The sequence below is a fragment of the Argiope bruennichi genome, chromosome 1 (genome assembly GCF_947563725.1).
Source record: "Argiope bruennichi chromosome 1, qqArgBrue1.1, whole genome shotgun sequence".
Classification (NCBI taxonomy): domain Eukaryota; kingdom Metazoa; phylum Arthropoda; class Arachnida; order Araneae; family Araneidae; genus Argiope; species Argiope bruennichi.
The window spans coordinates 19,379,690-19,394,055 of NC_079151.1; the positions used below are offsets into that span (position 1 = coordinate 19,379,690).

General features: G+C 30.1%; 1 protein-coding gene across 10 annotated transcripts in view; it reads right to left on the bottom strand.

The window, feature by feature from the left end:
* Positions 1-486: 486 nt before the first annotated feature.
* The window catches only part of LOC129963150 (sodium/hydrogen exchanger 9B2-like), a 99,222-nt gene continuing 85,342 nt past the window's right edge, over positions 487-14,366 (bottom strand). For 5 of the 10 annotated variants that reach the window (XM_056077268.1, XM_056077287.1, XM_056077315.1 and 2 more), the window contains exons 5-11: positions 8,767-8,942; positions 7,577-7,683; positions 7,333-7,497; positions 5,208-5,316; positions 4,072-4,208; positions 3,321-3,398; positions 487-1,297 (exon numbers count right to left, since the gene is read on the bottom strand). In XM_056077268.1, the coding sequence (XP_055933243.1) occupies positions 1,037-1,297; positions 3,321-3,398; positions 4,072-4,208; positions 5,208-5,316; positions 7,333-7,497; positions 7,577-7,683; positions 8,767-8,942 (1,033 nt within the window). In that variant the 3' untranslated portion in view covers positions 487-1,036. The remainder of the gene's footprint in view (positions 1,298-3,320; positions 3,399-4,071; positions 4,209-5,207; positions 5,317-7,332; positions 7,498-7,576; positions 7,684-8,766; positions 8,943-14,366) is intronic. The other 5 variants (XM_056077341.1, XM_056077333.1, XM_056077306.1 and 2 more) reach the window with 1 other exon arrangement.

A 14,366-nucleotide genomic window follows, 5' to 3' on the forward strand; every position in this document is an offset into this window, starting at 1 on the left:
GAGAAAATATGCATTTGAATTTTTGTTTCATACTTCTAATTTTCAGTTTATTCACTGAAAATTTTTTAATATAAAATTATTATCTATTAAGAGGAGAAAAGAGAAGATTGATTTCATTCTTTAGAAAAAAAAATATATTTTCAAAAATAAGATGAGATTTGAAAGAATATTTCTTAAAATATATTTCTTCAAAAATATATTATTAACACTTAAAATAAAGAAATAGAAATATAAAAATGCTCCAAAATATATGAAACCCAAGCAAATATCTGTCAAAAGTAAATTTTTAATGAAAATTGATCATTAGGATTCACACACATTTTTCTACATTTAATTGAAATAATTTGTAATGTTAGAAATTTTTATCTAATTCATTTATTTCTTGAATAAAATATTCTTAAAGAAATATTTATTGTATATCCAAAAAAGAGGAACAATAAATATTTCAATATAAGTGCTTTTTATATAAGCACTTTTTTGTATAAGTACCTACTTTTTTTGTACATAATACTTTTAAATACAAAAATAAAAAAAATTATTTTTAACTAATAGATGATGCAATCTTTATTTTAGTTATTTATTTATTTTGAAGCATGCTTGCTTTCTTTATTTTAATTTTTAAAAGTGAATTTTCTGATTTTAATGTTTAGTTTTATCAATGTTACTTTCATAAATAAAGTCTGCCCCATTTTCAAATTTCATCAATTCTATTATTCTAGCACGTTAGCTATAAATATTTTCTATTCACTGTAAAAACTAACAGCTACCTATTATCATATATTTGCAGATATTTAGTAAATTTCTTATGCTTGAAGTCATTTCTTAACTCGCACAAATCTTCTTTCAGAACTTTTATGATCAAAGCGTTTGGAAACACCAAAGTTCTTTGAACAACGCTTATACTGACACAACATGAGGTATTACAACATTGAAACATATTATGTACACTTGTATAGCACTGACTTGAAAGTCACTGCAGAACTTGTCAGCTTGGAATACTTCTTGATTTATTATAGCAGTGCATTTTTGCTTTCTATCATAGTTTTTCAATACTATATATATTGTTACTAGTTTCGTTACTAATGCTTGGTAATTTACCATCGTCTTTGGTACCATAAGAATGGTAAGAGTTTTGACTGTCATACATGGGAACATGGGTGTCTGGAATATCAGGTTTCGGTTTTTCACGAATACTGCTGTTCACATCTCTTTCTAGCAGTCGAGGGGCAAGGAGTGCGATGGAAGTTGCGCCTAAAGGTGCTGCAATTAAGATAGACAATACAGCTGTCGTCAGGATCTGTAACAAAAGAAAATCAAATTGTTAAAAGCACGTCTATTTTGATTTTAATTTATTTCTGAAATTCTTTATAGGAAAAGAAAACCAATTGTAAAGTAAAATTTACATTGAAAAGAATATTTTGGTATTATTTTCGTGAGAGCAATAATACCAGTTTTCACTATTAAGTACAAATTAGTGAGTGAAATTATATGTATAACAGCACTTAGTATCTCTAAAAATATTCAATTGTGATTGTTAGATGGAAAAGAGTTTTAGAATTTTAAATTCATCCATCGTAAATGCTAGAAAATTTTGATTTTTCAGCAGTTTTATTTAAATATATCGGGCGCAATTAGTAATTTAATTTACCCTTACAATGAAATGTCATACAGTAATTTATATATTTAAAATAATTATGTAAATTTAATCCTTTAACTTTAAAAGTGACCTAAACGTTATTTTTTTTCATATGAAAGTTCATGACCTCTAGATAAATTACCAATGGTCAACGTCTATTTTTTTTTTTTTTTTACATGAAATTCGACATGCCGCTTTTACTGTACATTCTCTATGGAAAACAGTTTTGATGTGGTTCTCCTCTAGCCATAACTGTTATACAAACTTTGAATTTTTTTAATTCATTTAAAAGCTTTTGACCCGTAAAAACGTCATCAATGTTCGCCTTCCTCCTACTGTCTTAATGCAATGAGAGATTTTAGAAAATAAAGCTATTTAATAAAGCTATAATAATATTTTTAATAATTGACCAATTTCTGGTCACCAATTTTATTCACCAACTTTCACATTTAAAATAATTCGGAAGATCATTGCGCCGCTGCGGCCAGCGGTGGCCTGGTGGCAAGGTCTCAGCTTCGGAACTGGAGGGTTTCAGGTTCGTGATCCGATTCTACCGAAGAATCGTCGTGTACCGGAGTCTGTTGCATGTTAAATCCGTCATGAGCAAACGTCCTCCCGATGGCGTGGTGTGGTGTGGAGAGAGGGATACCAGTTCAGGTATCGTCCTCGTCATCTGACCGCGGTTCAAAATTACGAGGTCCGTCCCAAAATAGCCCTAGTGTTGCTTTAAACGGGACGTTAATATAACTAAACTAAACTAAACTTTGAGCCACTGCTTCGTCCCAAACGATTTTGACGCATCTCCGTGCTTTAGACTTGAGTTCAATAAATCATTGAGTTTAATAAATACATTTTTAGGAAATGTCTGTCTGTGACATAGATAAACTCGAAAATGCTACGAGCTAGACGGATGAAATCTGGTATATGGTCTTTACACTAAATTGCAGATTTATGTCAAATTTTGAGTAAAATCTGTTCTGAAGAAATCCGTCTACTCGGCTGTTCGAATTTAAGTTAACGCGATAACTACAAAGCGAAGAGAGTTACATAAATGAAATTCAACACACAGATTTAATATTATAGAATAGACACTTATCAAAATTTGAAATAAAACCAACAGAGTTGACTGTCCGTTGGTCCGTACTTTCAGATGCATGGAAACGCGATCATTCAGAAACATAGTGACTTGAATATGTCAAATTACACATAGAATTTTATGACTACAAGTAGAGTTTTGTGTCAAATCTTTGTTACAATCGATTAAGAAAAACTTATCTAAAGTACAAATTCGATTTTTGGATACTATTAACTGCATGACAGGGATTAATCGACAAAACATTCGCCAAGATGATCAGTAAAAATTCTAAATTCATTCCAAAAGTTAATATTTCGTAATTATTTTATGCCAAGGCGTTTTCTGGAATGAAAAATTTATTAGAGAGAAGGCGAGAAAGTTTTAGGGAGACCACACTCACTGGTTTTTTTAACAAATGATCGCTTTATTTTATTTACTCCTCTAAAAATGAATATTCTAAAATGAATCAAATAAAGTGATTTTCTTCCAACTCTAATATTACACATATTATTTATTAAGAATATAAGAATATTGTTCCGTCCGTATATTTGAGTTGCATTATGATTTCATACGCCTCAAAGGAATATTTTTCAAAAGTGAAAATCTTACCATTATTCCAAACTCTTCTATTTCAGGTCCCAGTTGAAGCTTTTTGGCTAATGAAAGAGCTACAGGACCTATCGCAGCCTGTGAAAGGAAAACAGGAAACATTTTAAGAAATTTCGTTATTGAAAAGCAAATAATTCTTATATCAGAAATATATCTGCAAATTACATAAATATGCGTTGATTAGCTAAATTACACCAACTCTGTAATTCATAATAATCTAATACTAGAAGCTGTTTTCCATTTTATATCTTATTTTCAATTTTATTTCATTCAAACCTTGTTATTTAATCAGAAATCTTCTCCGTTCATATTCAAAATGCATTCATTAATCACTTTGAAAATAAAACAATACAGCTATGAATTAATCAACTAAAATCTGTCAAAATTAAGCAAAACATGAATTATTAGTGTACTTATTGCTACATTTAAGAGATGTTCTCGTTTCAATTATATATATGTTTAAAATTTTTGTATTTTTGTGCTTCAAATGCAAGACTTTATGAACCTTATGTCAAAAAGGCAAAAGAGGGATAAATAATAAATTTTTTTATATTTATTAATATATTAATATAATCATAAAAAGAAACCTCATTTAGAATAGATTAAATAAATGATGAAAATAAACAAAAAGATAAAGAAAGGATTATTAGGACCAAAAATATTCTTTCTAATTATGAACAAATTTTTAACATCATTGCTGAACAAACTCTCAATATAACTTATAATACATTATATAATTCCTCATATTTACCTGCACAGTTGCTTTAGGTAAACCGGCAAAAGTGACAAAAATTTGTTCTTTAAGTGTTAGGCCTGCTGAAAATGCAGATGCAAAAGCTGCGAGCATACGCGCAGCAATACCGATGAACATTGTTGCCAGACCAAGACCTTCAAAAAGAAAATGAATACATTTATTGAGTTTTAGGAAAATAAAAAATATTTATTATTCCATTTCAGAACATTGAAATAGACAAAAGAGTTTAAGTAATGTTGACTAGATTATACAATTATATTTTTTTTAGTATTTTTATTTTAGAAAACTCGAAGCTGGTTATATTATCTATCTTAATACAAGAAACTGAGTAACGCAGGATTCCCATAACTTAAAGACTCTATTTCAAATTAGTCAACAGGGGAAACTAGTTATCCAAAATTCGAGAAACAGATGAGGGACAGCATGAAAGAATGGGAATTTATTTCAGAAAAGGGGAAAAACAATAAATAACACATGTCGCCATTAGAGAGCATTTTATCAAGAAATTGTACGTTGGGTTGGCTACTTATTCGAATTTTAAACTCTTTTACAATCTGTACGAATCGAAAACAATTGTATAATTATTGATATTATTTTAGACAATTTTACACTTTGTACATTTCAAAACAGTTTCACAAGCATTACGATTTTTCAATTTCAAAACTGCATATTTTGTTTTGTTCATTATACCACCAAGAACAAAACATTCGCTTGGGGAAAAAAATCTGAGCATTTGAGCTAGTGGAGTTCACTGCCTTGCCCAAGGTCAATAATATTTATGAGATGGACGGAGATAACAATTTTATTAGAGAGACCACTCCAGCAGATCTTTATCACAGGAAAGAGCTATCAACAATTCATAATCAGTTTTATGAACTTTACAAAGAAATTTTTACATTTTTTCACCAATACATGCATAATGCACTTGTCATTATTAAAGTTAACCAAAATATAAAAACTTTTATGTAATCAATTGATTCTAATTATTATTACTGAATCAATTGGAAAATATTATGGAGTTATCCAATGCTTTAATTTTAAAAGGATTTTGCAATTTTCATTAAACGTAACTGAAGAAATATTCAATTTTGTTTTGAATGAGATTGAAATTTTTCTCATGATTTCATACATACCAACTATATTTGGTTGTAAGTAATCAATTCGGATTTCTGAACCAATCAGGCCGAATAAGAAAGGTTCAATGATCCTCCAAACAAAAGCCAACGCATCGCCAACAGGATTCTGAAAAGAAATGAAAGATGCATAATGTTGTTAAAATGTTAAAAAATATGCGTTTTATTCGCAATTGGCGACACATGCAAGATGCAAAAATAAAACACTACTGAAACATGATAGTAAAATATATAGGCTGGTTTAGTTTAGTTATATTAACGTCCCGTTTCAAAGCAACACTAGGGCTATCTTTGGGACGGACCTCGTAATTTTGAACTATGGTTAGATAACGAAGATTACACCTGAGCTGGCACCCGCCTCTCCACATCACACCAGCGGGTGGACGCTTGGCCCAGACGGATTTAATGTGCAACAGACCCCCTTACACGACGGTTTTTCGGTGAAATCGGGGCTCGAACCTGAAACCCTACGGCTCACCAGCCAAGACCTTACCACCAGGCCACCGCGGTTCAAAAATGTAGGCTGGATACTATTTGTAATTGGCGACATGCAAGATAATATAAAAGACATCTAAAGCATGATAATACGTAGAGGGTGGATATTATTCGTAATAGGGGGCATGCAAGATGCCAAAATAAAAGACATCTAAAACATGATAATATGTATATGTTGGATATTATGCATAATAAAGATGAAAATAAGTATAGACTGGCTACTATTTGTAAATGGAGACATGGAAGATGCCAAAATAAACATGAAAATATGTACAGGTTGGTTACTATTTACAATTGGTGACATACATACCGCTAAAATCCGAGCTACCGAATGTTGTGTATAATTACTTTGTGGAGAATAAGTTGTCATTTATAATGGGCTTTTAAAGATGTTAGTTATATTTTAAATTCATTTTCTCTGGATTTCAATGTTTTTCCTCAAGAGCTTCGAAACATATCATGCAAAAATCATTTTCACTCTGTCCCCAAAATTAAATTTTGAATGATAGCATTTTTATCTCTGTGCAGTGCTTCTCGACATTTTAAAAAATTGCTTTCATTAAATTTCACAATAATACTTTTCATTGTTTTAGGTATTGCATTTATAGACACGCACGATATTGAATGCCTTTTTGTAACTTATGCTTTTGTTGAAATTTTTAAAAAAAATTACCTGAAGATAGTCGAATTAAGTCTTAAACATAATGTTTAATGTAATAGTATAATGATTCTGATTAGAGACTGGAATCGTAAATTTTTCCTTTTCTTCAGCTATTATTTTTAAAATTCATAATAAATAGATGAAGTAATTTTAATAGAGAGATGAGGTAATTTTTTCGGTACTGAATTGGTTTTTGTATTCTTTAAATGAAATTTTTGAATATTGTAGCAACTGCAGCTAACATATAACTTCAAAAGTAAACTATGATTAAAAAAAATGTTTAAAGTACCCTCATTTTTAGACCTTCAATATAATCAGAGAAATTTTTATTGGATAATCCTGCAATATATTATACAGGATTATCAGGAAATACAATACTTTTATAAGATTGAATTGAAGTTTTCCGTAACCAATAATTTCGGTTAATCAGTGGGCCACCAAAAGCTTTTCAATGTTTTTCAATAAGTATTTCATTCAGTAAATATTCTGAAATTTTTCCTCTTTTCCTTTCACAACTAATATGACAAAAAAAAAAGCCATCAATCTTTGTCATCTTTTATTTAACCACTTTTCCAATAAACAAACGCAGTTAACATACCAACATGTCAAAGGATTAAAAAAATTATTTTACCATGAATTCAGATGGTTTCTTGTATCATTCCAAGGATGTCCATTGTACTACAAACTTGGATGACATTCTTTTCTAGCATACCCCTTCTCTCTATTTATACATTATTCACTTTCCTATATTTTAAGTATATCCATATCACTGTATAATACTGAGATATGGTTTTCTTATGATCACAAATTTTTGCTCTACAGTAATGTAGAAAGAGATACTTTGATTCGAAATATCTCCTAAATATTAAGACTTTTTGATTCCAAAAGTCTCATTTGTAGCTTAGAATCATGGAATATTTTACTGTCATATAATAAGAAACAATTTATGAAAACAAATTCTTGACTTACGTTATCATCGTCCCAATCCTTCTGCTTCCATCTGATGGCAGCAACAAAAGGCAGACATATACAACCCAGAGCACCGGCGGCACCCCAGTTAAGAGCCTGGCTGCCAAACAGAACGCACATTCCGCCGAAACACAAGATCAGGAAGCGGAACACGGAAGTGCTTTTCTGTAATGGACATAGAAAACCTGTTTCATTTCTCTATTAAAAAACTGTTTCACAAAAATCAAAGAGAAAGTGGACGTACCTCATCTGGATTCGGAATGTACCATGCAATGACTCCTAAAAGAATACCATAAATAATACCAGCAATCATTTCGAGAGGACCTTGTGCAATAGTCCAACCTAAGGTACCTACAAAGGTATGAGAACTCAATTCATTATTCAGAAAGTTTAAAATTATTGACTCTTCTGGATTTTCTTAAAAATAACAGTTGAGTTAAAGAGAAAAATATTCATTGTTATTCAATTTTATACAGCAGAGAATATGAGTACAAAGCAGTGTTCGTTTAAATAAATCGAATGCCTCAGTTTTTATAGTCCATTCTAATTTATGGACTTCCAACTGCAGATGAACATCTTAACAACTAGAAAATATTATGATACTATTGCTAAATAGCTTGTTAGCGTAAACGTATGGTTGCAATGTGTGCTTTGCTGTTCTACAATTACTGAAAACTTTTGCTGGTTAGGTCACATCATTTTGTAACATTTATTTTATCATATGATGATTAGAGAACTATATGTGATAAGATAGAATACTTTCAATTAGAACTTGCACTTCATATTCATACTAGTACAAGAGAATTGTACAAGTCTGTACAATATATTTTGTTGAATGAAGTTTATGGTGAGAGTTACTAAATGCTGCAATTCCATTTAACACTTCATAACTAAAACCAAGTTTCTTTTTATGCCAGCTTTCTGTTTCCATTTTGTGTTTCAACTGAAATAAGTATATTTCATTTTGCCTAAAAATTGGCTACTTAAAAAACTTATTACTACTTTGTATTTTACTTCGTTAAAATTATTTAATTGTACGTTTTCTGAATTGTTAATTGTTGAAATTCTGTTTTTCAGTATCACTTTATATAAAGACATCTAGATGTGTTATTACCTCGAGCCTTAAATCGGTGATATATAATCCGACATCAAAGAGCATTTAATTTTCCTTTTCTTGAGGTTAATATTTTAAAATAAAATTAATTCTCTTAAATGAATTTTGTGTAAAATGATTGTGTCTATACTTTTTAAATATGAAATATTTTTCTAAATTTCGTATTAGAAACAGTTGGGAAGGGGGGAAAATCAGAAGATTATTAAAAATAGCTTTAATAATTAAAATTTTCAGTTGTGTTAATATGAGAAAATACTGTTCTTTTAAGTGAATTTTTCTGAAATTAAAAAAATTTTTTTGAGACGATCTGGCTTTCTTACCTGTAGCGAAAGTTATTCCTAAGAGGACCTCAAATGCTGAAAGGGCCAGCACATCGTCTATACCGGCCACCGCGATCACCATAGTTGGCACTCCATTGGTAACGCCGATGCCTTTCTTTTGCAATTTCAACATAACGGGAAGCACGACGGCCGGAGACACTGCAGCTAACATCGATCTGAGAGGAAATAATACATCATAAATAACATTATACTGTTTATTTTTCAAAAGTATTCGTTTCCGAATATGTTATACTAAATAATAAAAAGGCAAATAATTTTTATGCTTCTATGGGTTGCTAAAGGATTTATTAAATTATATATAACAATTAAAACTGTCTTAAATAATTTGCAACTTAAGGTCAAAATTGATAATAGATTCTATAATCTTAAACGCTATTTTTTTTTTCATGTATGATTCTCATTTTAATTCTTCGCTCGTTTATCGGGCAACCGCTTGCTTTAAAAAATCCATAATCAAAATTAATTAAAAGTTGTTTCAGTTTTATCAGACATAAAAACCATTCATAATTTAGTTTGTAAATGACATGTACCTAAATTTTACTTGTATTGTTAAACATTTGCAGTCAATCTCTATTATACCCTATAACACACACACGCGCACGCACACACACACACACACACACACACACACACACACACACACACACACACAAAGAAAAGAACAATCTCAAATGAAAGTCTTGTGTATTTTTTTAATATAACTGAAAAATTTGTTTCCAATGTACTTTTCTCATTATAATTTCTCTAAATATTTATTTAGTAATTTTTTTATTTATATGATTTTTTTTTATTTTTATGAAATTTGTTAATCACACATATTGTTCTTCCTTTGAATAGTTAAAATTGCAACTTCACTTTAAAAAACAGAATCGAAATTTGAACTTGTAAAATTTTTCAGATTTCTGAAAGAAGTAGGGGAATAATGAACAAGCAAAACAAATTCTTTGCTCGCAATCGTGTCATGATATTAAGCTTTTTAAAAAGATTCTTTCGAATTCCCAGCATACTTGTAGGAAGTGTATTAACTAAAAGGCTTAGTGATTGCAATCAACAGGATTTTCACATCGAGAACGAAAAGAGAGAAAGAGGTATTATAAAGAAACAGGAGTTGACATTTTGGCTTATTTATTTTTTTTAAGTTATCCCCATGCTAGAATATGAACAGTCAGTTTAGAATTTAACACTCCAAAAACGACACACCGTAAAGAATACTTCAACATAATAAATGACATCCATGCATCCTTAATGGATTTCATGAACACAACAAATATATCATGACTGATGTCAAAGGTTTTTGCCTTTTTAAAATAATTAAGCTCTAATGCTTTTGAGATTAGAGGTGGAAATGGTTTATCCCCCCCGCCCCCACTTTCTTTATACCTTTATAAAAGAAATCGCCATCATTTTATGCTTAGGCAGCGAGATCCTCCCTCTTCCCTCCATCACAAGTTTCAACATACAGTGGATAATCAAAAATTAATCTTGACCGATGAAATATATCTTTAATTGTATAAACAGATATGAGTCTAAAATTAGAGTTTGCTGATATGATCAGGCACTGACCCGAATTAGAAACTCTCTTATTTCAAATACTTGTATTTTCCGGTACAAACACGTGTGGAGCATGAAGAAATAGATTATTTTATTAGATTTCACAATTTTGTAGCCAGCAAAATTAACAGAAAAAAAATATGAGTGGGTCAGACAAAAACAGGATCGAAACTTCACTTTTTTTATATTTCTGTTCTAAAATTTCATGTAAAATTTAATTTCCGACGTAATTACCTCCGTTATTTAAATATTTCTCGATGCTTGGCACAAGTGTGTTCAGATATCTACTTCAAAGAAATTTGGTGTGATGTGGAAGTTTGCAGAGGTGGGTGACAGCTCAAAATTAGATTTTACATGAAATTTAAAAGCGTGGTTCAAAATTACGAGTTCCGTCCCAAAATAGCCCTAGTGTTGCTTTAAAACGGGACGTTAATATAACTAAACTAAACTAATTTACAAAGAATTCTCTTCCAACGGCATTCAAGCTAGCAGCGGTCTCAGAATTTGATGCAGTTAACTGCCTTCCTTCTTCATGCTCAACATAGCCTATGGTTGCACGTTCATTCAAACCTGTTGCACTACTTCGCGATAGTTTGATGTGGCATTAGAATTTCGCCATACACTTCATACAATTTTCGGTAAATTTCGGTGCAGATATATTTTTTTCGTCTATAAAAATGAATCACTGCACGTATTTTCAAGCTGGATGGCATGAGTCGCTGTGCCCTAGTGATAAGATTTTGATTTTGAGCCTGGAGAATTCCAAGATGGAAACCCAATTCCATCAGACGCCATGTAAGCGCATCTGATGTATTTTAAAAAGGTCAAGGGGCAAAATTTCTCCCTTTGGTGTGGTGCCGAACTTTGGAGAGGATGTGCCAACTCTGAGATCCTCAAAGTCCTCTGACCGCGGTTCAAAATTACGAAGTCCGTCCCAAAATAGCCCTAGTGTTGCTTTAAAATGCGATGTTATCGCAATTAAACAAAACAAACCTCACTCGGTTTGGATGATACTTGCAGCTACCAAGACACGTTTACAATTAATTATCAGACAATCTAAAATTATGAAATGGAAGCCGTTTTGTCACTGGACACAGATAAATATCTGAAGTGTTGCCACAAAATTTCATCAAAATAACTTTTATCGAAAACACAAACGAAAAAGTGCAACCAACTTTTTGATTAACCTATGAACTAACATTCGTAGAAACATATGTGGATAAATCATTTTGAATTTCCATAATTATGTATAAGAAAAAGATATTTTCATATTGCCCACATTGATTCAAAATGGGAAATGTTCTGAAATATTGTTTAAAGTAATTAGAAATTTCTAAGATAAGATAATTAAGCTAATTATATATTAGATAAGTAAGTAGATATTTGTTTTAAACTTTTGAAATATTCTACTAGATTTACTTCTTTACAAAAAAAAAAAAAAAGGTGGGGAAAGAAAAGAAAAGAAAGAAAGAAACATATGCTGTTTAAAGAATGGTAAAATATTTAAAAACGGTATTGACTTTATTTTGTAAATATTTTAATTTTGAATTCTTTGTAATTTTCTTTCTTACTTTATTACAATTAAAAAACTTTTGGAGATAAATGTGGACTGAACAGTTCATTTTTAAGAAATTCAGAATCTTCGAAGATTATTAATTTTTCAGATTTATTCAAAACCATTTAGAAAAGTGTAACAGATTTTAATAAAAAAATTTAATTAAATTAAGAGTTAAATTATAATTACTTAATTGCTTATGTTTTTATAGTTTGTATCAATTCAATACATATGGTGTAAACTAAATATCCAAATATGTCGTATTTTCATCACTGATATTATACAATTTCATTTTATTACACATAACTTTGTTTTTATGTTAAATTAAACATTAACTTAAATATGTGTTTTGAAAAGTAAAAAAAAAAAAAAATGTAAAAAGGTCTCTTTTGTTGATAAGAAAAAAATATTTTATCAATATTTTCAAATAAATTTTAGTAACTACGTTCTCTAAATTCTCTATTCTTTTTAAATGTTTACCTGATTTCAGGGTTTAAGTTTCGCAATCTGTTTATATTTTTTTTCTTTAAGTTCTTACCAAACTTTTTTAATTATTGAATAGTTTGGAATATCTTCTAATAAGATATTTGTATATATATCTAAAATAATTTTTAAGCCGATATCTTGTGAAATACTTCAATCATGAAAACCAATATTAATTAGATGGAGCTTGTAACCCAAATCTACTTAAGAAATTTTTACAAGAACTTAACTGATGATGAGATCCAGCATTTATCTCAAATTTTTCTGGATTATGTGATAATTCAATGTATGTTGGAAATGAATAAGCAAAGTTTGCTTATGTTTAAATATGCCAGTTCTAGAATATTTTGAATTATCGTCAGCTATATTTGCTTGCGATAAGATTGAGATAAACTGTTCGTAATTAATGTGTTGCGATTTATTTTTTGATACTGCTTTTAAAAAGTTGAAAGGAAGTTTTTGCATTAATCGAAATTATTCACTAAAATTATCTTCGGCAAATACGAGTATATCATTTTTCAATTTTCGTTAAATTATGTGATTTATTGTAGGAGTTAACGCGTACAGATAAAAATTTATGTCTCATCTGTTTAGTTAATACATCAGCTCTATGATATCTTCTCTTGTCACCCATTGATAACAGTCACCATTGTTGATAACGTTAAGATAATACTTCCGAAAGAAGAATATTATGCCTAAACGTTTATTTTTCCTCAACATCTTAATTTTCATATTTACATGATCTCCATTACCTATGATTTTTTTTCAGATCTTTGGAATAGGCATTTGATGAAAGATTATTCTTTAAATTCAAGGTCTCTCTTCCAGCTGTTTTGAGGGCCGTGGTAACCTGGTGGTATGATCTCGACTTCCGAGATGTAGGGATTCAAGTTCGAGACCCGAAGATCTGTCACGTAATCGGGTGTGGTGAGCGTTAAATTCGTGGGGGCCAAACGTCCTCCCACTAGCGTGGTGCAGAAGCTTGGAGATGGGGCGCTTGCTTAGCTGTCGTTCTCGTTATCTGACCGTGACTCAAAATTACGAGGTAAAACCCAAAACAACCGTAATGTTGCTTTAAAACGGGAAGTTAATATAACTAAAGCAAACACCTCTTCTTTGAACGTTTCTTTATTCTGATTCAAAATTGGAACGCAGTTAATATTTATTGATAACAGAAAAGAAATATGCGATCATCACATCTTAAAAAAATAAAAACTCCATTTTTTTTTCTTCTATTGTTGCAGTGTTCATAGGAGGAAGTATATTTCTGAGGGAATATTTTTTTTCTCACGACGTTCTCAGAAAAAAACGTTCAATTCCTTCCTAAACCAAAACGTCTAAATTAAGCGCATTGTAGAATTGATTGACTTGATTAGATGTGACAAACTTATTCGCCTTGAGGTTATTTGAGAGCTACTCGGATAATTGTGCGATTAAGATGAGATTATAACAAGCAATTTATTTCCACAATTTCATAAAGTGAAGATAAAAACGAAAATAATGCAAACGATAACTAATTTATTAGATGTTGAAGGTTATTGAATGTTAAAAAATAACGATATTTTGTATTATCGTCCTGATATGAAATACTGCAGTCTTACTCACTAGAAAAAAAAAAGAAATTGCGTTGTTTGGATAGTTCAGCTGAAATCTGTCGTTACTACGGAAAGAATGTTTAAAATTTAGAATAAGAAAAAAAACGGATTTCCATGTACCTGTAAATATAAAAAAATTTAAAGAAACCAACCAAAGAACAAAATTATTTAGACGTGCAATTACAAGACTAAAATTGTTTCAAATTTTAATCGATATTAAAAAAAATACTCCTTGTTGTAAATGTGTATTAACATGAAATAATGCATATATAGGGGAAGTCTATAAAATTCTACTTCAAATTTTACAATTTAATTAATACAAATTTTACAATAATTAATGATATTAGAAACTGATTTAAAAAGAACTGATTCAAGCAACTGATTTAGGCATCCTT